The following is a 25,751-nucleotide window of genomic DNA, read 5'->3' as shown; positions in this document are numbered from 1 at the left end:
TGAATTGAGGCTTATTTTCCCCAGTGTGAACTTAGGTTAAAACTTACTGTGAAAGTGATAACCATGTTGTAACTATTAGATTTTTCTTGATGAAAAACCTTCTGTGTAGTCATACAAATCCCTGCCTATTTGAACATAATACTATAAAGCAAATATCCTAAACTTTGTTTCTAAAATTTTAAGTCTCAAAGTATTTTATAGTATTTATGATATTCTTTAGTGTGAGTTACCTGCTTTGTTTTGCCTACTATTGGACTGGCCAAAAATTTCCTTCAGGTTTTTTGGTAACATCTTGGAAAAACTCAAATGAACTTTCTGGCCAACCCAGTAGGTTAAAGTGGCCATTAAAAAAGGGAAACTCGCTTTCATCCCCTGCACTGTGCTATGTACACAGTAGGTGGGCAAACAATGCAAACTATTGAATTCAGATACAAGATCTGTATGTGTACCTTCTGTTACTCCTTAATGCTTCAAAAATTAACATTATCTTAAGCCTCCAGTTGTTTCAAATTGTATTAATTAGAAGGCAAGAAATAAAAGCCACTGAGCTCTTGCTAACAGGAGAATGCTTGTGTCTTTAAGGAACCTGTGTGTGGAATCAGATACCAAGGTTTGTTGTTCCTGGTACTAGGAGAGAGATTTTGATATATTTATAAGATAACATTGTCAAGAACAATAGGCATTTTATGCGAACTTTTCCTGTACTAACCTCACATTGCATCCCAGCTTCACTGTGGGAATTCTTCCAGCATTCTGTTTGTGGAAGCTCTGTGGCCAACCAAGAAGTCAGACACCTCTACCACTGTTCCAGCCCCCGCTGGCTGCTTCAGCCAGGTCCGGCTCTTACTGCTGTCTCTTGTGGGGCCGTGTTTCCCTGTTGGCCCCCCGATCCAGCCAGGGAACTAGCTCTTTACTCATCTCGCTGACCGTGGAGTCTCAAGATGTATGTAGGAGGTGCTTAGTGAATGTTTGGTGATTGATGACCAAGCGAACAAATTCCATAATAAATTCCATTCTATAATCTTGCTTATTTTTTTTCAAATTGAGTCTATTTTGTAAAGAACTGATCCTTACCTTTAAAATAGATTTTTCCTCCTTTCTCTCTCTTTTAGAAAGGAGACAACTTCCCACTTTCTTTTTTGCTCTATTTTTATTGAAGCATAGTTGATTTACAATATTGTGTTAGTTTAAGGTATACAGCAAAGTGATTCAGTTATGTATTTGTATTTTTTCAGATGATTTTCTGTAGGTTATTATAAGATATTGAATATTATATCCTAGATTATACAGGAAATCCCTGTTGCTTATCTGTTTTACCCTGAACCCCTAATTTATCCCTTCCACCAGCAACTCCCTACTTTTCAATGCTCCTCCTGGTGGCTCAGATGGTAAAGAATCTACCTGCAATGCAAGAGGCCCAGGTTTGATCCCTGGATCAGGAAGATCCCCTGGAGAAGGGAATGGCTACCCACTCCAGTATTCTTGCCTGGAGAATTCCATGGACAGAGCAGGGCTACAGTCCATGGGGTCAAAAAGAATCAAACACGACTGAGCAGCTAACACTTTTACTTTTTTCACTGTCACAGTGGAGACAGTTCCCTCTCAGAGGAGAGGCTGAGTCAAGGCTGCTGGGCAACCGCAGGCTGATGGAGTGCCAGTGGACTGAATACATTCCATGAAGCCACCCCAGACAGAGAAGTCATCTCTCTGTAGTGCTGATCTACAGAAAAAGATGAAATGCCTGAGCAAAAGAGTGCATTTTAGTATTGCTGATGTGGGGTGATTACTCCATTGGGCGAATACATTTCTGTCGTCCTGCCATACTTCCTGGAGTCTAAATTTCTCTCACCTTGTTTGGGTTGCTGTAGGTGTGTGTAGAGGGTGAAGTCCCTTTCACTTGAAGCCAGATAGATGCAGTAGCAAACCAGACGTTGAATGCTGCAGTTGACAGAATTCTGAGAGATAAACCCTAGACTTTCTAGGTTGAGTTGTATTTTGTAATGAGAGTTTTATTTGGCTTTTGAGAGTTATAGGAGAACTCATATGTGTTCTCTTGGCTTTGGTCTATTGTTTTCTTGTCTGTCGTGCTCTGCTACTCTGGCAGTTGATTGCCTGACTCTGATTCTCAAGGTCTCCATCCCAATAACTGAAGGCGTGGACGTGATTGCCATGTTGACGGATGATGCCACCACCGCCACCTGGAATAACGAGGGACTGCCCAGTGACAGGATGTCCACGGAGAACGCCGCCATCCTGACGCACTGTGAGCGCTGGCCCCTGCTGATCGACCCCCAGCAGCAAGGGATCAAGTGGATCAAGAACAAGTATGGGACTGACCTGAAAGTCACACACTTGGGCCAGAAAGGGTATGTGAGATCGGAAGGGTCGATTCTCTGTTGAGCTGCTGGAAGTGGGTTTCTTTTTTACCAAGTCCTGGCATTTCTTAGACCTCTCTGCCACTTTGGAATATAATTTGGTACAACTTGTTTGTCTGCCTACTCACATAAAGGATCTCTGTGGAAACGGTGTTCACGTTGGATGGCGTGCATCACTTACCTGAAGAAGTTTGTTGGAAGGTTAGAACACGCAATGCATGTGAAAGGAAAATTTTCCTATGACCAAGAATGGAAATACGAGGCATTATAATCCTTCTTTAGGACTTTGGCATTTGGTAACCCAAGAATTGTCAACTGCCCCGTGGGCTTAATGAGGTTTCCAGTTACATTGCTAAATATGTACTTTGCCTACAATGGCGCTTTAACACAGCTCAGTTCCCAAGGTTGAGTGCCTGAAGATAATTTTTTTAGTTAAGCTTTGCATATCACTTTTGAGATCTGAATCTGCTCTGAGATTTTCTGTCACTCGGTTGGCATGACAGTGTTTTCTGATAAGTACAGAAATGTCTTGTATGTAGTTGGTCTTCAGTTAATGCCAAATAAGTAATTTTAGACTTACTTATACTTAATTTTACCCCTCCATCATTTTTGACATGTAAAATGAAATAAGGAATGTCTGCAGTTGTGCAGATAAATGGTCTCCTTGCTGATCTGAATACTGGGAGGAAATTATTCTTGAAGGCAAAAGACTATTTGTGGAGAGTGGCAGTGAAATTGAATGGTAGTTCTCTACATGACTGAATCTAACCATTTAAAAAAATGAAAATTTGATAAAACCACAAAGCATTTAATTTGAATTTTTTTTCACAAGAGGACCTGTTGAAATAATTTAAATTTATAATGTTTGGGTGCATGCTAAGTCACTTCAGTCATGTCCGACTCTTTGCGACCCCATGGGCTATAGCCCGCCAGTCTCCTCCATCCATGGGATTCTCCAGGCACGAATACTGGAGTGATTTGTGTTTGGGTAGGTTCTATTTATTTTTACCGTGATTACCGTCAAAAGTAATTTACACATGGGCTTACTAGTTCACACTACTGAATTTCATTTTGGAACATATAACTGAAATTGATCTTAATATAATCTTTAATTTCCATGTATTTTAGTTGAAGAAAATACTACTTTATAAAACAGTTTTCTCTAAATCCCATTTAAAATATTTACATTAAACTAAATATAATTGAGCATAAATAATTTTGAATACTTTCCCTATGCTTATTTACATTTTTTCTTGATTCTGACTGAATTTTAAGGTTTTTGAATGACATTGAAACTGCTTTGGCCTTTGGAGACGTCATCTTAATTGAAAACCTTGAGGAAACAATAGATCCAGTCCTTGATCCATTGCTTGGTAGGAACACGATTAAAAAGGGAAAGTAAGTATTATTGAATAATAATTTTATTATTAAAAATAATCTTAAAGATAATTTTTGATGGTGTGTTTTGCACTACACATGAGTTTGATCATCAGCTTCTATTTCATGGCCTCCTAATGAAATGTAATATATTGAAATATTCTTTTGTAATAATTGTATTTATTTGTTTATGGCTGTGCTGAGTCTTCATTGCTGGGTGGGCTTTTCTCGTTGCAGTGAGCAGGGGCTGCTCTCTAGTTGGGGTGCGCGGGCTTCTCGTTGAGGTGCCTTCTGTTTTTGTGGAGCGTGGACTTTCGGGTGTGTGGGCTCCGTAGCTGCAGGTCCTGGGCTCCAATCATGGACTCAATAGTTGTGGCACACAGGCTTACTTGCTACGCAGCATGTCTGATCCTCCTAGACCAGGGGTTGAACCCATGGCTTCTGCACTGGCAGGCGAATTCTTTACCACTGAACCACCAAGGAAGTCCTGCTGAAATATTCTCGGTGATAGTTCTGAGTTTCCGTTCCAGGGCTCCTACATTCCAAGACCAAAGCAAACTTGACGTGATCCAGATGTTCAGGCTATTTTTTTGGTAGGTTGAGATTCATGTTACCCAATTCCTGATTTATAGACCCCAATAATGCATTGTCACAAATAGGAGAGTATTTGCTCCTTTATTACTTCATACTAGTGTTTTTCTACCCTCAGTACTTTGGAAAACATTTTTAATATATTTGCCTCAAGTGCATATCACTTGTATCCTTATTTTTTTAATATTTTTACTTTTTATTAATTTAGTATTAGCTTCTAATGTACAGCAAAGTGAGTTAGCTTTTATGTGTACATATATCCCCTCTTTTTTGGATTTTCCTCCCATTTAGGTCACCACAGAGCACTGAGTAGAGTTCCCTGAGGTATACAGTAGGCGATTATCTATTTTATACATAGTATCAATAGTGCATATATGTCAATACCAGTCTCCCAATTCATTTCATCCCACCCCCGTTGGTATCCATGTTTGTTCTCTACATCTGTTTCTCTATTTCTGTTTTGCAAATAAAATCATCTATACCATTTTTCTAGATTCCACATATATGCATTAATATACAATATTTGTTTTTCTCTTTCTGACTTACCTCATTCTTTACACCAGTCTCTAGGTCCATCCACAGCTCTGCATCTTTATCCATTCCTCTGTTGATGGACATTTAGATTGCTTCCATGTCCTGGCATTGTGAATAATGCTGCAATGAACATTGAATTGTATGTGTCTTTGCAATTATGCTTTTCTCAGGGTATATGCCCAATAATGGGATTGCTGAGTGATATGATAATTCTGTTTTTAGTTTTTTAAGGAACCTCTGTACTGTGGTCCATAGTGGCTATATCAATTTACATTCCTATCAACAGTACCAGAGGGTTCCCTTTTCTCCACGTCCTCTCTAGCATTATTATTTGTATATATTTTTTTTATGATGGCCATTCTGACCTGTGTGAGGAGATACCTTATTGTAGTTTTGATTTGCATTTGTCTAATGATTGGTGATGTTGGGTATCTTTTCATGTATTTGTTGGCCATCTATATGTTTTCCTTAGAGAGATGTCTATTTAAGTATTCTGTCCATTTTTTGATTGGGTTTGTGTTTTTTTGTTTGTTTGTTTTTTAATTTTATTTTATTTTTTAACTTTACAATATTGTATTGGTTTTGCCATATATCAACATGAATCCTCCACAGGTATATACATTGTTTGTTTGTTATTTTGAGCTACATGAGCTTTTTGTTTATTTTGGAGATTAATCATTTGTCAGTTGTTTCATTTGCAAATATTTTCTCCCATTCTAAGGGTTATCTTTTTGTCTTGTTTATAGTTTCCTTTGCTGTGCAGAAACTTTTAAGTTTAATTAGGTCCCATTTGTTTATTTTTGTTTTTACTTGAATTACTCCAGAGGATGGGTCAAAAAAGATACTGCTGCAATTTGTGCCAGAGAGTTTCCTTTCCTCTAAGAGTTTTAAACTGTCTGGCCTTACATTCAGGTCTGTAATCCATTTTGAGTACACTTAATATTTTTAAAAACCTATTTTAAATTCACTTTTTTTTTTTTTAAAAAACTCAGCCTCACCCCAAGTCATAGCATGTACAAAATCATGTGTTTACTGTGCTAGTTCTCTTTTTTCCTATATGTTAAAAAAAAAAAAAAAAATATATATATATATATATAAAAACCATTAGGATAAAAAAGAATTCACTAGTGGATCCCTAAGAACATCCCATACCAGCAGCAGTGGTAGACTCGGCACACTCTTGCTGAGACCTGCATGATGTTCCAAGTGCTGCTGTTGCCCCAAACACCATCTCTCCATCACATCCTTCCAGGAACAGGGAACCATTACCCAGCAGGCAACATGTCACTCTGTAATTGTGTAAAAGGTCAGATCCAGTAGTTCTGTCTCTAACTGAGCCTGGATGGGCTCACTGGAGATTGTGGCATGTCCAAAGCTCTCTGTGCCTCTTCCCTCAAGAAACCAACATTGCCACGGCTTATTCCACTGAATTTCCTTCTCTTTTTTGTTGTTTTTCTTCACAGAGGTGTAATTTCAGAATTTCCCCAATACTTTTCTTCCTTGGCACCCACTTTCTGCCTCAAAGGTGTCTTTTCTCTCTTTTCATCACTGGATTATTCCTGTCAATTTAAAATGAAAATAGGTCTGCTTAAGGGTGACTAACTTCTATTTTGTAAAAAGTCTCTAACTGATTAGTATTTATTATACAATTCACCAATTAAATCCATTTACAGTGAGTGACAACTTATAATTGTTTAATAAACCAAAATTTACCCATACATGCATTTAGAAGAGTCTAATAAGACATTTGACAAACTGCAGCCCTGACGTAAATAAAATTGTGGCCATATCTGATGTGTTAAAAATACAGTGCAAAATCTTGGATGTCACTAAAGTGTAATCCTTGTTATTAAGATTCTGACTCTATTATAAAGACACAGAATTTTTGTCAGTGAAATACATATTCTCTTAGCTTTAACTTGAACCTTTGGTGACACAATTTAGGTGTAAAAAATTCTGTCTTTCTCTCTTTATATATATATGTATTTTTTTAATGTTTATTTATGTATCTGGCTGTACCCAGTCTAGTTATGGCTAGACTGGGAAACTCTGACCTTGTTGTAGCAGGTGAGATGTGGGATCTTTTAGTTACAGCACTCAAGACCTTTAGTTGTAGAATGCGAACTCTTAGCTGTATCATGTGGGACCTAGTTCCCTGACCAGGGATGGAACTCAGGCCTCCTGCATTGGAAGCATGAGTCTTAGCCACTGACCCACCAGGAAAGTTCCTATATATGTGTGTATATATTGATAATCTAAAACATCCAAAGACTGATAAATTTGAGTCCTGATTTTTTTCTCAGTATGGATATAGTTAAGTAAAAGAATCCCAGAGTATTTTTTATTTGTATTTCAGAAACAAGTTGTTTTATATAGAGCATCAAATTCTTTATCACAAAATATCACACCAGGGCAATTTATTCCAAATTAATAATCTTTCCTGAATATGTGCTAAGAAAAGTTATGACCAACCTAGACTGCATATTAAAAAGCAGAAACATTACTTTGCCAAAAAGGGTCTGTCTAGTTAAGGCTATGGTTTTTCCAGTAGTCACGTATGGATGTGAGAGTTGGGGCTATAAAGAAACCTGAGTGCCGAAGAATTGATGCTTTTGAACTGTAGTGTTGGAAAAGACTCTTGAGAATCCCTTGGGCTGCAAGGAGATCCAACTAGTCCATCCTAAAGGAGATCAGTCCTGAGTGTTCATTGGAAGCTGATGCTGAAGCTGAAACCAATACTTTGGCCACCTGATGTGAAGAGTTGACTCATTTGAAAAGACCCTGATGCTGGGAAAGATTGAAGGAGGGAGGAGAAGGGGACGACAGAGGATGAGGTGGTTGGATGGCATCACCGACTCAATGGACATGAGTTTGAGTAAACTTCCGGAGTTGGCGATAGACAGGGAGGCCTGGTGTGCTGCAGTCCACGAGGTCGCCAAGAGTCGGAAAAGACTGAGTGACTGATCTGAACTGATTAGGCTTTGTAGAATTGATCATGTCATTGTAGCTGTTTTTAAAAGTTGAAGAAAATTTTAAATGATCTGTAAGAATATAATACATGGAGTTTATTGCATGCAGTTGTTACTGTAACACTTCTAACTCCTAAACTCTTTCATAAGAGTGGCAACAACTGCTTTTATGAAGGTAATTTTGTGTACCTTGAGTTTTCTTTAGATGTTTTTAGAGTTTTGTTATTCAGAGAATCTGAGTCCTTGCAAATTGTGTCAGTCACTGAATAAGGCTTCTCTGAGAACTGCCAGAGGCAGGCCCTGTACTGGTGGTCAGTGATTCAGAACCCAAGGTACAGACCCTGCCCTTAAGGAAGCTGCATTTCCTGAGGGGGAAGTCAGACCTATACACAGCACAAGTCATACATGCCATGGGTATGATGACGGAAGTATACACGATAGAGAGTCATCTGCTCCGTGGTTTAGACTTGGAAAGACTTTGTGTTACATTTACATTTAGTGTGAATCTTAAAAGGTCAGTGGGCATTTGTCAGACAAATGGGAGAAGAGAATTCTGGAATGAGAAGACTCATACCAAGTACTAAAACATACTAATCAGCCCAGCAGCTTCGGGGAACTGCGATTAAGATTCAAATATGTGGAGAGCCCCATTTTGGGGGAAAAGGTGTATGAACTGAGAAAGGTGGGACTGGATTGTCAGGCCCCAGAATGTGAGTATCCTTGGGTACCCACAGATGACCCACAGGTTGGCCTTTTCCCTGGTTACAATGCTTTTCCCCCAAGCACATTGAAGGGGCACATTCCTGTCCATAATGCTAGTTGACAGTATCCATGGTTTGTAACCAAGGGACCTTGTCTTCGTGGAGTAACACATCTGGAGTTTCTGTATGTTCACTTGAGAATCATGAGCAGAAGTCAGTGGGAAAGCTAGTGAAGACTCTTAGCATGCTAAGAATAATGCAATCAGATTTATGTTTTTTGAAAGGGCACGTTGGCAGTATGGAGTATTGATTAAAGGCACATGGACCAACAGCCAGGGTCCATCCAATTAGCAAACAATTGCAGTAGTCCAGTTGAGACATAGTATGAGCCTAAACTAAGCCAGCGACAGTAGAGGTGGAAGTTCAGTTCAGATCAGTTGCTCAGTCGTGTCCGACTCTTTGTGACCCATAGACTGCAGCATACCGGGCCTCCCTGTCCATCACCAACTCCCGAAGTTTACCCAAACTCACGTCCATTGAGTTGGTTATGCCATCCAACCATCTCATCCTCTGTCATCCCCTTCTCCTCCCATCTTCAATCTTTCCCAGAATCAGGGTCTTTTCAAATGAGTCAGCTCTTTGCATGAGGTGGCCAAAGTATTGGAGTTTCAGCTTCAACATCAATCCTTCCAATGAACACTCAGGATTGATTTCCTTTAGGATGGACTGGTTGGATCTCCTTGCAGTCCAAGGAACTCTCAAGAGTCTTCTCCAACACCACAGCTCAAAAGCATCAATTCTTCGGCACTCAGCTTTTTTTATAGTCCAACTCTCACATCTATACATAACTACTGGACTAGATGGGCCTTTGTTGGCATGGGTCTCTGCTTTTTAATATGCTGTCTAGGTTGGTCATAACTTTCCTTCCAAGGAGTAAGCGTCTTTTAATTTCATGGCTGCAGTCACCATCTGCACTGATTTTGGAGCACAGAAAATAACGTCTGCCTCTGTTTTGACTGTTCCCCATCTATTTGCCATGAAATGATGGGACCGGATGCCATGATCGTAGTTTTCTGAATGTTGAGCTTTAAGCCAGCTTTTTCCCTTTCCACTTTCACTTTCATCAAGAGGTTCTTTAGTTCTTCTTCACTTTCTGCCATAAGGGTGGCGGCATCTGCATATCTGGGGTTATTATATTTCTCCCGGCCATTTTTATTCCAGCTTGTTCTTCATCCAGCCCAGCATTTTCTCATGATGTACTCTGCATACAAGTTAAATAAGCAGGATAACAATTTACAGCTTTGACATACTCCTTTTCCTATTTGGAACCAGTCTGTTGTTCCATGTCCAGTTCTAACTGTTGCTTCCTGACCTGTATACAGGTTTCTCAAGAGGCAGGTCAGGTGGTCTGGTATTCCCATCTCTTTCAGAATTTTCCACAGGGTGTTGTGATCCACACAGTCAAAGGCTTTGGCATAGTCAGTAAAGCAGAAATAGATGTTTTTCTGGAACTCTCTTGCTTTTTCAATAATCCAATGGATGTTGGCAATTTGATCTCTGGTTCCTCTGCCTTTTCTAAAACCAGCTAGAACATCTGGAAGTTTATGGTTAATGTATTGTTAAGCCTGGCTTGGAGAATTTTGAGCATTAGTTTACTAGCATGTGAGATGAGTGCAATCATGCAGTAGTTTGAACATTCTTTGGCATTGCCTTTCTTTGGAATTGGAATGAAACTGACCTTTTCCAGTCCTGTGGCCACTGCTGAGTTTTCCTAATTTGCTGGCATATTGAGTACAGGACTTTCACAGCATCATCTTTTAGGATTTGAAATAGCTCAACTGGAATTCCATCACCTCCACTAGCTTTGTTCGTAGTGATGCTTCCTAAGGCCCACTTCACTTTGTATTCCAGGATGTCTGGTTCTAGGTGAGTGATCACACCATCGTGATTATCTTGGTCATGAAGATCTTTTTTGTACAGTTCTTCTGTGTATTCTTGCCACCTCTTCTTAATATCTTCTGCTTCGGTTAGGTCCATACCATTTCTGCCCTTTATTGTGCCCGTCTTTGCATGACATATTCCCTTGGTATCTCTAATTTTCTTGAAGAGGTCTCTAGTTTTTCCTATTCTATTGTTAATCCCAACCTCCTTATTTATCCCTCCCACCCTTAAAGAAATGTTGCTTCTCTAAACTTGTATCTTTCCATTTTTTCCACATGATTTGGCAAGGGAAAGAAAGTACATTCAGTGCTCAACCCACTGTCTTGGCTGCTGTGTGTGCATTTTCAAGAGAGACTTTTAGGGCTATGAGGTGGGGCTGGCTTGTGCCCCAGTGTGCTGTTGTTGAAACTAGCATCAGGGCACAAGGAGTAAGATGGATCCTGGGCCGCGTCTTAGGCTGCTGCACTCTAGTTTGTTGTTCGGGTTAAGTTGGTTATCTTGTTTTTCTGTTTCTATTTTCTTACCTAATGAGGAAAATAAAAGCATAGCACATACAGATTTTCAGTATATATGATTTCCCTTGAATCTTTAATGAGTGATAGGTATAGTATGTGGGTGATTGGGAGCATGGACCAGATGCTCAGCCAGACCTCCAGAAGTCAGACCTTGTTTTTCAGACATGGAAAGTGTGGATGAACCATGGGTGGAACCACAAAGCATATCAGCAAAAAGGAGGAGTGGGGAGGGGAGGAGTAGTCATATTTTTTGATGTTTTAAGTTGCCTCCTAAGAGCAGTAGAGGGTTTTGGTTATTTAAATTTTATTATTTAATAATGCATATAAAATACTTAGTATATAAAAGTTATGAATCATAATAATAATAACTTAGATGGGTATCTATCATTCAAATTATGAACATTAAGATGGTCAGTATTCTTCAATCCACCTTCACGAATCCTTTCCCATCCTGTCTCCTCTCCAAAGATGGTCAGTATTTTAAATTTCATCATCGTTTTATTGCTTTATTTAAAATAGTTCTATTATTTGGGAGTTTATAAAAATCCATCATAGCATACATATAGAGTTTAGAGGGACTTGAATTTTTTTACTCAGTATTATACTTCTGTGCCTATGTCTTACTTTTACCTCTAATTTTTTTTTCATTTAACTCTAATCTCATTTTTGTTGCTATAATATTCAATGGTGTGACTCTTTCTCACTTTATTGAATATTTTTACTGAAGGACACTTAGGTGATTTTCCAGTTTTTTGCTATTACAAGACATGCTGCTATTAATATTAGTGTACTGAATACTCAGATACACATGTAAAGGTTCACACAGCAAGGGGTTCTTTAGAGTTTATATTCTGGGGTAGAAGAGTTGGGTTGTAGAGAGTGCACACAATATGCTTTAAAAGAAAATGTGAATTGTTTTCCAAAGTCGTACACATTTACATACTCACTGATGATATTTAATAGTTGTGAAGCCTTCCAGAGCACTGACTTAGAAACTTTCATTCTGCTGTTTTTTTAGTAACACAAAAGATTTGTATATTTAATACTATTAGCCTCTTCCTTTGAGGAACTATTCCAACCAACAACTCTTTTTTTTTGAATGGTAAAAATGTTGTTCGGTCGCAAAGTCATGTCTGACTCTTTGCAACCCCGTGGATTGCAGCGTGCCAGGCTCCCCTGTCCATCGCTGTTTCCCAGAATTTGCTCAAATTCGTGTCCATTGAGTTGGTGATAACTATTTAAACATGTCATCCTCTGCCGTGCTTTTCTCCTTCTGCCTTCAATCCTTCCCAGCATCAGGACCTTTTTCAGTGAGTCAGCTTTTCAATCAGGTGGCCAAAGTATTAAAGCTTGAGTTTCAGCATAAGTCCTTCCAATGAATATTCAGGGTTGATTTCCTTTAGGATTGACTGGTTTGATTTGCTTGCAGTCCAAGGGACTCTCAGGAGTCTTCTCTAGTACCACAATTCAAAAGCATCAGTTCTTCAGCACTCAGCCTTGTTTATGGTCCAACTCTTCACATCCATACACGACTACTGGAAAAACCATAGCTTTAATTCTAAGACCTTTGTTGACCAAAGTGATGTTTCTGCTATTTAGTACACTGTCTAGGTTTGTCATAGCTTTCCTTCCAAGGAGCAAGCATCTTTTAATTTCATGGCTGCAGTCATTATCGGCAGTGATTTTGGAGCCCAAGAAAATAAAGTTTGTCACTGCTTCTTTTTGCTCTATTTGGTGTAAACGGATAAGACCAGATGCCATGATCTTAGTTTTTTGAATATTGAGTTATAAGCCAGCTTTCTCACTCTCCTCTTTCACCATCATCAAGAGGCTCTTTAGTTCCTCTTCACTTTCTGCCGTTAGTGTGGTATCATCCACATACTTGAGGTTGTTGATGGTCCATGTAAGATTCTAACTGTTGCTTCTTGGCCTGCTTACAGGTTTCTCAGGAGGCAGATAAGGTGGTATGGTATTCCCACTTCTTTAAGAATTTTCCACAGTTTGTTGTGATCCACAGAGTCAAAGCTTTAAAGTAGTTGGTGAAGAAGAAGTGGTTATTTTTCTTGAATTTCCTTGCTTTCTCTGTGGTCCAATGAATGTAGGCAATTTGATCTCTGGTTCCTCTGCCTTTTCTAAACCCAGATTGTACATCTGGGACTTCTCAATTCACATACTGCTGAAACTTAGCTTGAAGGATTTTGAGCATAATCTTCAGTTCAGTTCAGTTCAGTAGCTCAGTCGTGTCCGACTCTTTGCGACCCCACGAATTGCAGCACTCCAGGCCTCCCTGTCCATCACCAACTCCCGGAGTTCACCCAGACCCATGTCCATCAAGTCGGTGATGCCATCCAGCCATCTCACCCTCTGTCGTCCCCTTCTCATCCTGCCCTTACTAGCATGCAAAATGAGTGCAATTGTCTGGTAGTTTGAACATTCTTTGGTATTGGCCTTCTTTGGGATTGGAATGAAAATTGTCCTTTTCCAGTCCTGTGGCCAATGCTGAGTTTTTAAAATTTGCTGGCATATTGAGTGGAACACTTTAACAGCAGCATCTTTTAGAATTTGAAGTAGCTCAACTGGAATTCCATCACCTCCACTAGCTTTGTTCATAGTGATGCTTCTTAAGACCTGTTTGACTTCCAGTTCAAGGATGTCTTCCTCTAGGTGAGTGATCACACCATCGTGCTTATCTGGGTCATTAAGATCTTTTTTGTATAATTCTGTGAATTCTTGTCATCTCTTCTTAATCTCTTCTGCTTCTGTTAGGTCCATACCATTTCTGTCCTTTATAGTGTCCATATTTGCATGAAATGTTCCCTTGACATCTCTAATTTTTTAAAGGAGATTTCTAGTATTTCCCATTCTATTGTTTTCCTCTACTTTTTCCATTGTTCATTTAAAAAGGCCTTTTTATCTCTCCTTGCTATTCTCTGGAACTCTGCATTCAGTTAGGTGTATCTTTCCCTGTCTGCCTTGCCTTTCTCCTCTTTCCTCAGCTATTTGTAAAGCCTTCTCAGACAACCACGTTGCCTTCTTGCATTTCTTTTTCTTTGAGATAATTTTGGTCACCACCTCCTATACAATGTTACGAATAATTTCTGTTTCTCTTTCCAAGTACCTGTTGGGTACAAATATGTTTCCCTTTGTATTGTAAAGAGGAAATAGCACTGAAAGCAAGCAAAAGAAGAGACAACCCCCAGGGATTGCGAAGTTGGTGTAGTCGCCCAAAATGGCTTTACTGCTTCATCTTCTTCAAATGCAGGTGGAATAGCCTTTCATATTCCTGAGAGAAAGCCACATTCCTCAACATTTTTGACTACTTACAGTGTTTTTGTTTATTTTAGTTCTGTTTGCTTTGGGACCCTTTTTAAAAAAACAATCATTAGTCTATTCTTCGTAATAATGGATGTCTGAAAAGATACTTGTGATAGATACAGCATAGTCCAAAAGTTGAAGTTCATTAATAATTGGAATGTTGTGCAGTATGAAGTAATGAATACTAATTACTCCTTTCTTGTGTGACAACTCCCTGTGGACCAATCAATCAGCCCAGACTTTCATTTGGCTCTAGTAATGGTTTCATCAATAGCACATTAAATCTGTGTTTGAGAAGATATACAGTTGAACCTGACCCACATAGCAGATAGCACTATCATAAAATGGCCACAGGCTGACACAGCTTGGTAATTACAAATAATTAAATCCAGCAAACTCCAGGCAATCCTAATTTTAAGTAAAATATATTGTATGGTATCAATCGACAGAAAACATATCTGGGGAGATTTATCAACACGTACTTTTTCCAAAGCAAATTTACTGGCTTACATATTAGAGAAGTTGCTGATCTGTGAAGCATTTTCATAAAATTATATCTCTTTAATCTTTTGACTCTCCACAAATATTATTGAAGTGATTTTTGAACTTTAATCTTAGCTAGAGAAGCCTTACTGCAAAATGTATTTCAACCTGCTTCTGAGCATATAAATGTTTTTTAAAGAGTTTATACTTTATTCTATATTTAATTTCATATCATTATTCTTTTAGTAATAGTCTTCAAGTAGCATTCCCTAGAAAGAAACTTAAAACTAATAGAAATATTGGCTCTATAATAGAAATTTCTATTTGTATAGACATAATAAAATGAAAGACAGTATTTTACAAATAGTATTTGTTTTATAATAAGTTTCCTGAAAGTTGTGCTAAAATCAATAAAAAATATTTTAGTTAGCAAGTTCCAGTTTAACTGTTATTATGTTGCTGCTCTTGGAGTTGATGCCATACTATTGTTCTCTAGTTGAGTATAGATGCATTTGAATGAACTCTTGAGTGAAATTTAAAATAGAACCATGTTAAATTAAACCCCACACTGTAGTAGAATGTGCTCTATTGAGCTAGAAACATGCAGTTTTTTAGTAAGCTCTGGAGTTACAAAGTTCTCTAATTATGTTCCCTGTGGGTAAGAATATTTCTATTTTCCAGTAATTCATGCCCTCATACAGTAGACGGAGAAGGCAATGGCACCCCACTCCAGTACTCTTGCCTGGAAAATTCCACGGACAGAGGAGCCTGGTGGGCTGCCGTCTATGGGGTCACACAGAGTCAGACACGACTGAAGCGATTTAGCAGCAGCAGCAGCATACAGTAGAACTCAGCGTTCTAGTCTCTCTCACTTTCTAGTTAATAAAGTTTAATTGCCGAAGGACCTCCAGCAACCTTTCTATTCCTGAGTTCAATCAAGGTTTTTTTTTTTAAGTATAATATTCAGGAGAATTCCATGGACAGAGAAGCCTGGTGGGTTACAGTCCATGGAGTCACAGAGTTGGACATGACTGAACAACTAACACACACACACACACACACACACACACACACACACACATATACATATACATTCAGGACCTACAGATAGTGCATCTGAGAAGAAGTTATCTTGCTGACATTGTTTGACTGTGTATGAACGTAGATACCAAACAGGGCCACAGATTAAGGACCTTTAGATTCTTTTCTTCAAAAAAGCAGTTTTGTAAAATAAAGAACAAATATGAATGGAACTAGAATTTCTTCATTTTTCATGCCACATTATAATGTTTAAATAAGGACATATTGAAATGTGTATAAATATATATAACATGTATACTTTATATACATATGGAACACGTGTGTGTGTGTGTGTGTGTGTGTGTGTATCTCAAAGGGGAAATAACCTACTATGCTCTTTTTAGCTATATTTTCTATTCAGTGGTGTCTGGATTCTTGAGACTTTAATTTTCTTTTTTTTTATTCTAGTCGAAGTTTGCATTTATCTTAGAAGGACATGTTGGTTACATTAACTGCGTGAAGCAATGAGACAATTAACTCATTTCTATTCAGGACTTCCTTTCCTTCTTTTTCTTAAACATCTGGCCAGCTGTGCAGCTTTCAGCCCAATCCTTTCTTCAGGAGCCAGGTTTGACCACCTCGCTCCAGCCTTCCTGCCGAGGTTGCTAAGTAACCCCTTTCCGCTGCCCTCACTGCACCTGACCTTCGGCTGTGCGCGCAGCCAGGGCTATTGGAGCTCACAAGTCTAATCTAGAAGCTTTTCATTTGAAACAGCAGGACATGCAGTAAGGCTTTTAGATGTCCATTGAGAAGGTTTTCTGCTTCTCCTGAGTGTGTGTTTTTTTTCCCCCAGCTCGTGGAACTATTTTATTTACTTATCTCAAAACCCACCTGCTATCTCTTTACTTTGATAAATCAGCTTCACTAAGGCCTGGAGAATGAACTTCCTCCTGTTTAGAGAGTGTATTAGTTCTCTGAATCATCCATCCTAGAGGAACAACCTTCAGTATAATAACACAGTGTCTTTAGAAATTTCTTGCCAGCATTGTGAAAATGGTTTTGCAATAATAAAAAAAACAACAGTGTTTTACTGCAGCCATTCCTAGTAAAGACTTGGATCTGCCTCAGAAGCAAGTCCTTGTTCTAAATTGAATATTGCTACTTTTTCATGTTTGGTTTTACATGGCAATAAAAAAAAAATACTGGTGATGTTTGTTCATGTACTGAGAATATCTGATCACTAGAGAAATTCATGTAAGTTTTTATGATCCAAAACTGATGGCATTTTTAACAGTAGGTACCCTAAATCTTGAGACCAGTGCCAACAGAAGTAAAAGACATTTCCTTAGTTTCTAGACATATTTCTCAGGAATAAGAAATTCACATTGTAGTCTCAGACTTCAGACTCTCATCTTGGCTATTTTGAGATGACGCTGCCTTTCTCAACTCATACAGATTCTGGCTCTCAGGTAAATGTAGGAATTGGGAGAAATATTCCCCAAAGTCTATCACAGAAATGCTGTGAACATTAGCCAAGAAATTATTTTCAAGTATTTTAAATGTAATTGCATATCCATCCTCCACAACAGTAATGACCTTCCATGACTTGAAGAAATTAAATCTTTTCATCCCCATGATAATGTTTGGCTAGGTTGTGAGTAATCTTTGAGAGAATTTTGATACTCCTGAGTACTGGATTAAAAAAAAAAAAAAACCTTTTTATATTATATTGAAGTATAGCTGATTAACAATGTTGTGATAGTTTGTGATAGACTGCAAAAGGACCTAGCCAAACATATACATGTATCCGTTTTCCCCCAAATTCCTCTCCCATCCAGGCTGCCACACAACATTGAGCAGAGTTCCATGTGCTATACAGTAAGTCCATGTTGGAGAAGCCCCAGCAAGATTGTAGGAGGGGAAAAATCACATTTAGAACCAAACCCCATACCCACCAGAAAAGCTCAGAAGGCTCAAAGAAACCTTGTGCACACCAGGACCCAGAGGCCCCACAGAGACTGAGCCAGAACTGTGTTTGAGCGTCTCCTGAGGAGGTAGGAGTCAGCAGTGGACTGCCGCAGGAGCAGGGGCTCTGGGTGCAGCAGACCTGGGTGTGGCAAAAGCCCTCTTAGAGCAGGTCACCATTACCCCACCATAGAGCCGCCAGAACTTACACAGGACAGGGAAACAAACTCGTGGCGGGCAAAAACAGAACCTTGTGCGTACCAGGACCCAGAAGAAAGGAGCAATGACCCCACAAAAGACTGACCCAGACTTGCCTGAAAGTGTCCAGGAATCGCTGGCAGTGGCCTGCTACAGGGCTGGGGGCGCTGCACGTAGCAGTGCATGCATGGGACCTTTTGAAGGAGGTCGTCATTATCTTCATTACCTCCACTGTAGTTTGTCCCTAGGTAAATAACAGGGAGGGAACACAGTTCCACCCATCAACAGAAAATTGGATTAAAGATTTACTGAACATGGCCTTGCCCATCAGAACAAGACCCAGTTTCACCCTCAGTCAGTCTCTCCCATCAGGAAGCTTCTGTAAGCCTCTTACCCTTCTCCTTCAGAGGGCAGATAGAATGAAAACCACAATCAAAGGAAACTAACCAATCTGATCACATGGACCACAGCCTTGTCCAACTCAAGGAAGCTATGAGCCATGCCCAAGCTAGGGCCACCGAAGACGGACGGCTCATGGTGGAGAATTCTGACAAAATGTGGTCCACTGGAGAGGGGAATGGCAAACCACTTCAGTATTCTTGCCTTGAGAACCCCATGAACAGTATGAAAAGGCAAAAGATAGGACACTGAAAGAGGAACTCCCCAGGTTGGTAGGTGCCCAATATGCTACTGGAGAGCAATGAAGAAATAACTCCAGAAAGAATGAAGGGGTGGAGCCAAAGCAAAAACCACACCCAGTTCTAGATGTGACTGGTGATGGAAGTAAAATCCAATGCTATAAAGAGCAGTATTGCATAGGAACCTGGAATGTTAGGTCCATTAATCAAAGCAAATTGGAAGTGGTCAAACAGGAGATGGCAAGAGTGAACATCGACCTTCTAGGAATCAGTGAACTAAAATGGACTGGAATGGGTGAATTGAACTCAGATGACCATTATATCTACTACTGTGGGCAAGAATCCCTTAGAAGAAATGGAGTAGCCATCATAGTCAACATAAGAGTCTGAAATGAAGTACTTGGATGCAATCTCAAAAACGACAGAATGATCTCTGTTCGTTTCCAACACAAGCCATTCAGTATCACAATAATCCAAGTCTATGCACCAACCAGCAATGCTGAAGAAGCTGAAGTTGAACAGTTCTATGAGGACCTACAAGCCCTTTTAGAACTAACACCCAAAAAAGATGTCCTTTTCATTATAGGGGACTGGAATGCAACAGTAGGAAGTCAGGAAACACCTGGAGTAACAGGCAAATGTGGCCTTGGAGTACAGAATGAAGCAGGGCAAAGGCCAATAGAGTTTTGCCAAGAGAACCCACTGGTCCTAGCAAACACCTTCCTCCAACAACACAAGAGAAGTCTCTACACATGGACATCACCAGATGGTCAACACCGAAATAAAATTGATTATATTCTTTGTAGCCAGAGATGGAGAAGCTCTATATAGTCATCAAAAACAAGACCAGGAGCTGACTGTGGCTCAGATCATGAACTCCTTATTGCCAAATTCAGACTTAAATTGAAGAAAGTAGGGAAAACCACTAGACCATTCAGGTATGACCTAAATCAATCTCTTATGATTATACACTGGAAGTAATAAATAGATTCCAGGGATTAGATCTGATAGAGTGCCTGATGAGCTATGGACGGAGGTTTGTGACATTGTGCAGGAGGCAGGGATCAAGACCATCCCCAAGGAAAAGAATTGCAAAAAGGCAAAATGGCTGTCTGAAGAGGCCTTACAAATAGCTGCGAATAGAAGAGAAGTTAAAAGCAGAGAATAAAAGGAAAGGCATACCCATTTGAATGCAGAGTTCCAAAGAATAGCAAGGATATATGATAAGAAAGCCTTCCTTAGCAATCAATGCGAAGAAACAGAGGAAAATGATACAATGGGAAAGTCCAGAGATCTCTTCAAGAAAATTAGAGATACCAAGGGAACATTTCATGCAAAGATGGGCACAATAAAGGACAGAAATGGTAGGGACTTAACAGAAGCAGAAGATATTAAGAAGAAGTGGCAAGAATACACAGAAGAACTATACAAAAGAGATCTTCATGACCCAGATAAGCACGATGGTGTGATCACCAACCTAGAGCCAGACATCCTGGAATGTGAAGTCAAGTGGGCATCATGACGAGCAAAGCTAGTGGAGGTGATGGAATTCCAGTTGAGCTATTTCAGATTCTAAAAGATGATGCTGTGAAAGTGCTGCACTCAATAGGCCAGCAAATATGGAGAACTTAGCAGTGGCCACAGGACTAGAAAAGGTCAGTTTTCATTCCATCCCAAAGAAAGGCAATGCCAAAGAATGATCCAACTACTGCACAATTGCACTCATCTCACACGCTAGTAAAGTAATGCTCAAAATTCTTCAAGCCAGTCTTCAACAGTACATGAACCGTGAACTTCCAGATGTTCAAGCTGGATTTAGAAAAGGCAGCGGAACCAGAGATTAAATTGCCAACATCCATTGGATCATTGAAAAAGCAAGAGAGTTCCAGAAAAACATCTATTTCTGCTTTATTGACTATGCCAAAGCCTTTGACTGTGTGGACCACAACAAACTCTGGAAAATTCTGAAAGAGATGGGAATACCAGACCACCTGACCTGCCTCTTGAGAAACCTATATGCAGGTCAGGAAGCAACAGTTAGAACTGGACATGAAACAACAGACTGGTTCCAAACAGGGAAAGGAGCACATCAAGTCTGTATATTGTCACCCTGCTTATTTAACTTATATGCAGAGTACATCATGAAAAAATGCTGGGCTGGATGAAGCACAAACTGGAATCAAGATTGCCAGGAGAAATATCAATAACCTCAGATATGCAGGTGACACCACCCTTATGGCAGAAAGTGAAGAACTAAAGAGCTTCTTGAAGAAAGTGAAAGAGGTGAGTGAAAAAGTGGGCTTAAAACTCAACGTTCAAAAAAACTAAGATCATGGCATCTGGTCCCATCACTTTATGTCAAATAGATGAGGAAACAGTGGAAACAATGACAGGCTTTATTTATGGGGGCCCAAAATCACTGCAAATAGTGACTTCAGCCATGAAAGTAAAAGATGCTTGCTCCTTGGGAGAAAAGCTGTGACCAACCTAGACAGCATATTAAAAAACAGGGTCATCACTTTGCCAACAAAGGTCCGTCTAGTCAAGGCTATGGTTTTTCCAGTGGTTGTGTATGGATGTGAGAGCTGGACTATAAAGAAAGCTTGAGCACCGAAGAATTGATGCTTTTGAACTGTGGTGTTGGAGAAGACTCTTGAGAGTCCCTTGGATTGCAAGGATATCCAACCAGTCCATCGTAAAGGAAATCAGCCCTAATTATTCATTGGAGGGACTGATGTTGAAGCTAAAACTCCAGTACTTTGGCCACCTGATGCGAAGAACTGACTCATTTGAGAAGACCCTGGTGCTGGGAAAGATTGAAGATGGGAGGAGAAGGGGACGACAGAGGATGAGATGGTTGGATGGCATCATCGACTCAATGGACATGAGTTTGAGTAAACTGCTGGGGTTGGCGATGGAAATGGAGACCTGTCGTGCTGCAGTCCGTGGGGTCGCAAAGAGTTGGACATGACTGAGCGACTGAACTGACTGACTGATGTTGGTTATCCATTTTAAATATAGCAGTGTGTACATGTTGATCCCAAACTCCCTTACTATCCCTTCTGCCCATCCTTTGTCCCTGGTAACCATAAATTTTTGTCTAAGTCTGTGAGTCTGTTTCTGTTTTGTAAATAAATTCATTTGTATTATTTCTTTTCAGATTCTGCATATAAGGGATATCATATATTTCTTTCTCTGTCTGACTTACTTTACTCATTATGACACTCTCTAGGTCCATCTGTGTTGCTGCAAGTGGCATTATGTTATTCTTTTTAATAGCTGAATAATATTCCCTTGTATTTGTGTACCACCTCTTTGTCCATCCCTCTGTTGATTAACATTGAGGTCACTTTCATGTCTTGGCTATTGTAAACAGTGGTGCAGTGAACATTAGGGTGTATGTATACTTTTGGATCATGCTTTTCTCCAAATGTACGCCCAGGAGTGGGATTGCAGGGTCATATGGTCGCTCTATTTTTAGTTTTTTAAGGAACCTCCATAGTGTTCTGCATAGTGGCTATGCCAATATACATTCCCACCAACAGTATAGGAGGGTTCCCTTCTCTCCACACCCTGTCCAGCATTTATTGTTTGTGGATTTTTTGACAGTAGCCATTCTGGCTGGTGTGAAGTGTTATCTCATTATTGTTTTGATTTGCATTTCTTTATTAGCCACGTGGAACATCTTTTCATGTGCCTATTGGCCATCTGTCCTCTTTGGAGAAATGTCAATGATAAGGTCTCCTGCCCAGTTTTTTATAGGGTTTCTTTGTTTTGATGATATTAAGCCTCATGAGTTGTTTGTAAATTTTGGAAACTGTTCCTTATTGGTCACATCATTTGCAAATATTTTCTCCCAATCTGTGGGCTGTTTTTTCATTTCATTTATTGTTTCCTTTGCTGTGCACAAGTGTTTAAGTTCAATTAGATTCCATTTGTTTATTTTTGTTTTTATTTCCATTATTCTGGGAGATGGATCAAAAAAGATACTACTGTGAAATATGTCAGAGAGTATTCTACCTATGTTTTCCTCTAGGAGTTTTACATTATGGAGTAGAAAGTGACAACCCACTCCAGTATTCTTGCCTGGAAAACTCCATAGACAGAGGAGCCTGGGGGCTACAGTCCATAGGGTTGCAAAGAGTATGACATGACAGAGTGAGCACAGTCTCATATTTAGGTCTTTAATCCATTTTGAGCTTACTTTTGTTTCTGGTGTTGACGAATGATCTAATTTCATTTTTACATGTAGCTGTCTTATTGTTATGCCGGCCTTACCCACAGAAAACTAAATTTCTAGTTAATTTCTAGATGATTATCTTTATTGTACAGTAACTCATCCAGAATTATAATACTTCACTCAGCATTTTGGCATACTTCAGTATTTTCTTTTCCTGAAAGCCAGAAAATAGAAAACTTTTCTATACGTTGAGTGATTTATTTTTAAAATTTCATAAATTAGTTTATTTTATAAAAATATCTCCCAGAAATTATAGCTCTTGGATTCAAGCTGGGCACCTCAATAATCAGAGCTATTCTCCTTAATAAACAAGGATAGTATGTCTAACTGATGATCATCAGGGCATGTCCTCTGAGCTGTGTCTTTATTTATTTATTTTTTTGCTAGTGGCCTTTGATTGTTACCGATTCTGTCATATTCTCTTAGTACCCTCTTGTGATTGATGGTTAGACAGGTTGACAGCGGCTGTGGTTAGAAGTTGTCACTATCAAACAGAGCAAATTACCCTGTGATGGGATGCAGTTAAGTGAACTTTATTCCAGGAGTCTAGAGACCCAGGTTCCAGTCCCAGCTCTGCCTCTAAGCTGTGTGACCTTGGACAAGTCATAAACTAGCTCCATAAAAAGGAGACAGTTGAGTGATCTCTAGGGCCCTTCTAAAATCACAACCCTGATAGGTGAGACAGAATGCAGACAGCTCATCCCTGTCCTGTTTCTGCTGCTGCTAAGTCACTTCAGTCATGTCCAGCTCTGTGCGACCCCATAGACGGCAGCCCACCAGGCTCCCCCATCCCTGGGATTCTCCAGGCAAGAACACTGGAGTGGGTTGCCGTTTCCTTCTCCAGTGGACTTCCCTGGTGGCTCAGGCGGTAAAGCATCTGTCTACAATGCGGGAGACCCAGGTTCGAGCCCTGGGTTGGGAAGATCCCCTGGAGAAGGAAATGGCAATCCACTCCAGTGTTCTAAGTGAAAAGTGAAAGTGAAGTCACTCAGTCTTGTCCGACTCCTATCGACCCCATGGACTGCAGCCCACCAGGCTCCTCCGTCCATGGTATTTGCCAGGCAAGAGTACTGGAGTGGGGTGCCATTGCCTTCTCCATCCTCTGTCCTAGCAATTAAATTGTGGTGCTTGTACTGGGAAAAGTCATTTTATTTCAGTTTGTGTAATTAGCCTGTGATGTCCAAACCAGCACTTCTCAGCCAGAGAGAAGAGGGGACAGGAGGAGCTCACACCCTTGGAGGATTGAGTGAAACCCCTCTGGCAGCAACTCCAGCCCATATTCCAAGAGTCCTGCTTTTCCTGCTTCTCCCTGTGATGCAGTGTCAAAGACAAGAGTCCTGTGCCTGGGGTCATGAGGCCAGAGGGTGGGTTAAGAACTACTGCTTTCAGAGAATAGCTGCGAGAGAGAGGAGGTGCAGGGTTCAGGTTACCCTTCCCTCCTGCTGCTGGTTCTCGGCGCTGAAGTTTTGAGTGCTTGGAGCTTCCTGCTGTGTTCCAGAATTACAACCTCTGGACTCCTGTCTTTACAGAAACAACGCAGGATTGTTTGCTTTTCCCACCCCTCTGGTTAACTCCTCTTTTTTTGGATCCTTTGAATCAGGAGAGAGCACTAGCAGTCTGTTTAGTTTTCCCAGATTGGAGATTAACCAAAAATTAACCTAGCAGCAATGATAAAACCCACTGAGTCATTGTGCAGGTTTTGCCTTTCATAGATCATAAAATACTCCAATTGAGGATAATTTACTCTCCCTGGGAAATATAAACCTATAAAATAGTGTTTCAGAGCCAAGTAGAAAACCAGTTTTATAGGCAGACATCCTTCTCTATGCCACCCCCATAGCAAATTCCCAGATTAACTCTGTCTCTTCACAGAGAAAAGTCAGCCCTGTACCTCAAGTAGATGGAGTTCCCTTTCTCAAACTGGGGTGTGTGGGTGCCTCGGGGCATATGTAGGTATGCAAGGGAGGTTTAGAAACATGCATAGTTAGTCTGGGGCACCTCACCAAGTGTGACTTTAACCGAGATACTTGGTTAAATACATATTTGACCAGTTAAAAGCTTTTGTCTCCTGCACCCAGAAGCAGAATTGTCCAAACCTCATGTTCTGTATTGGCTAGTGTCTCACTTTTTCTCTTGGAACCCTAGAGAGGTAAGCGCAGCTAGGTGGATGACTGATTGGAGAAATTGTGACGGGGTGTTACTGGTGCTCCAATGGGATTAACTGCTGCTGTTTTGAGAGGAGATTATGCTGATACCACTGACTGGTAGACCCTCTAGAATGCTGATGGGCAAGCAGCCTGTCTTGATGTGGCCCAAGAGCTGAGGATAGTTTTAGGGTTATAAACAGAAAAGAATATATGATAAAGATGTATGTGGCCGGCCATGCTTGAAACTTAACTCTCTGGCCATTTACAGGAAGAGTCGTCCATCTACAGGGATTTCTCCATGAGATCTGAACACCTTTGACTGTCAGATATGTCTGTCATCTTGCTGGGGGCTTGTTTTGATTGCCATGTACCCTTTCTACCCTTACTCCCCCACAAGCCTCAAAATTAAATTGACTTAGTCCACAGGTCCCATTAGACAACATTAATGAAAATACTGGACTTGATTCATTCAGTGTTCATTTAAATTTACATTTTTAGAGCGGAAAAGTGTTTAAATTCTCTTTTCACCTAGGATTATAGGTTAGTGGTTAAAAAAATAAAGTTTATGAGATATGAACCCAAACCTAGTTACAATTCATAACCATATGAGGAAAAATTCAGTGTGAAATCATGGAAGGTCATGATAAATCTGGCATTTCTCAGAGATACTACAAGGGGAGGAGTGAATTCAAACCGAGCAGTAATTGGAAAATTACAAGACAATGTACTCAAAGGTTTATTT

General features: G+C 39.9%; 1 protein-coding gene across 2 annotated transcripts in view; it reads left to right on the top strand.

The window, feature by feature from the left end:
- Positions 1 to 25,751, top strand: part of DNAH11 (dynein axonemal heavy chain 11) — a 371,336-nt gene that overhangs the window by 282,778 nt on the left and 62,807 nt on the right. The window contains exons 64-66 of one of the 2 annotated variants that reach the window (XM_070369750.1): positions 2,131 to 2,366; positions 3,651 to 3,773; positions 4,283 to 4,345. In XM_070369750.1, coding sequence (XP_070225851.1) covers positions 2,131 to 2,366; positions 3,651 to 3,773; positions 4,283 to 4,345 — 422 coding nt within the window. The remainder of the gene's footprint in view (positions 1 to 2,130; positions 2,367 to 3,650; positions 3,774 to 4,282; positions 4,346 to 25,751) is intronic. The other variant, XM_070369751.1, reaches the window with a different exon arrangement.

This window comes from Bos mutus, chromosome 4 (assembly GCF_027580195.1).
Source record: "Bos mutus isolate GX-2022 chromosome 4, NWIPB_WYAK_1.1, whole genome shotgun sequence".
Lineage (NCBI taxonomy): Eukaryota > Metazoa > Chordata > Mammalia > Artiodactyla > Bovidae > Bos > Bos mutus.
This window is presented reverse-complemented; position numbering and strand designations above follow the sequence as displayed.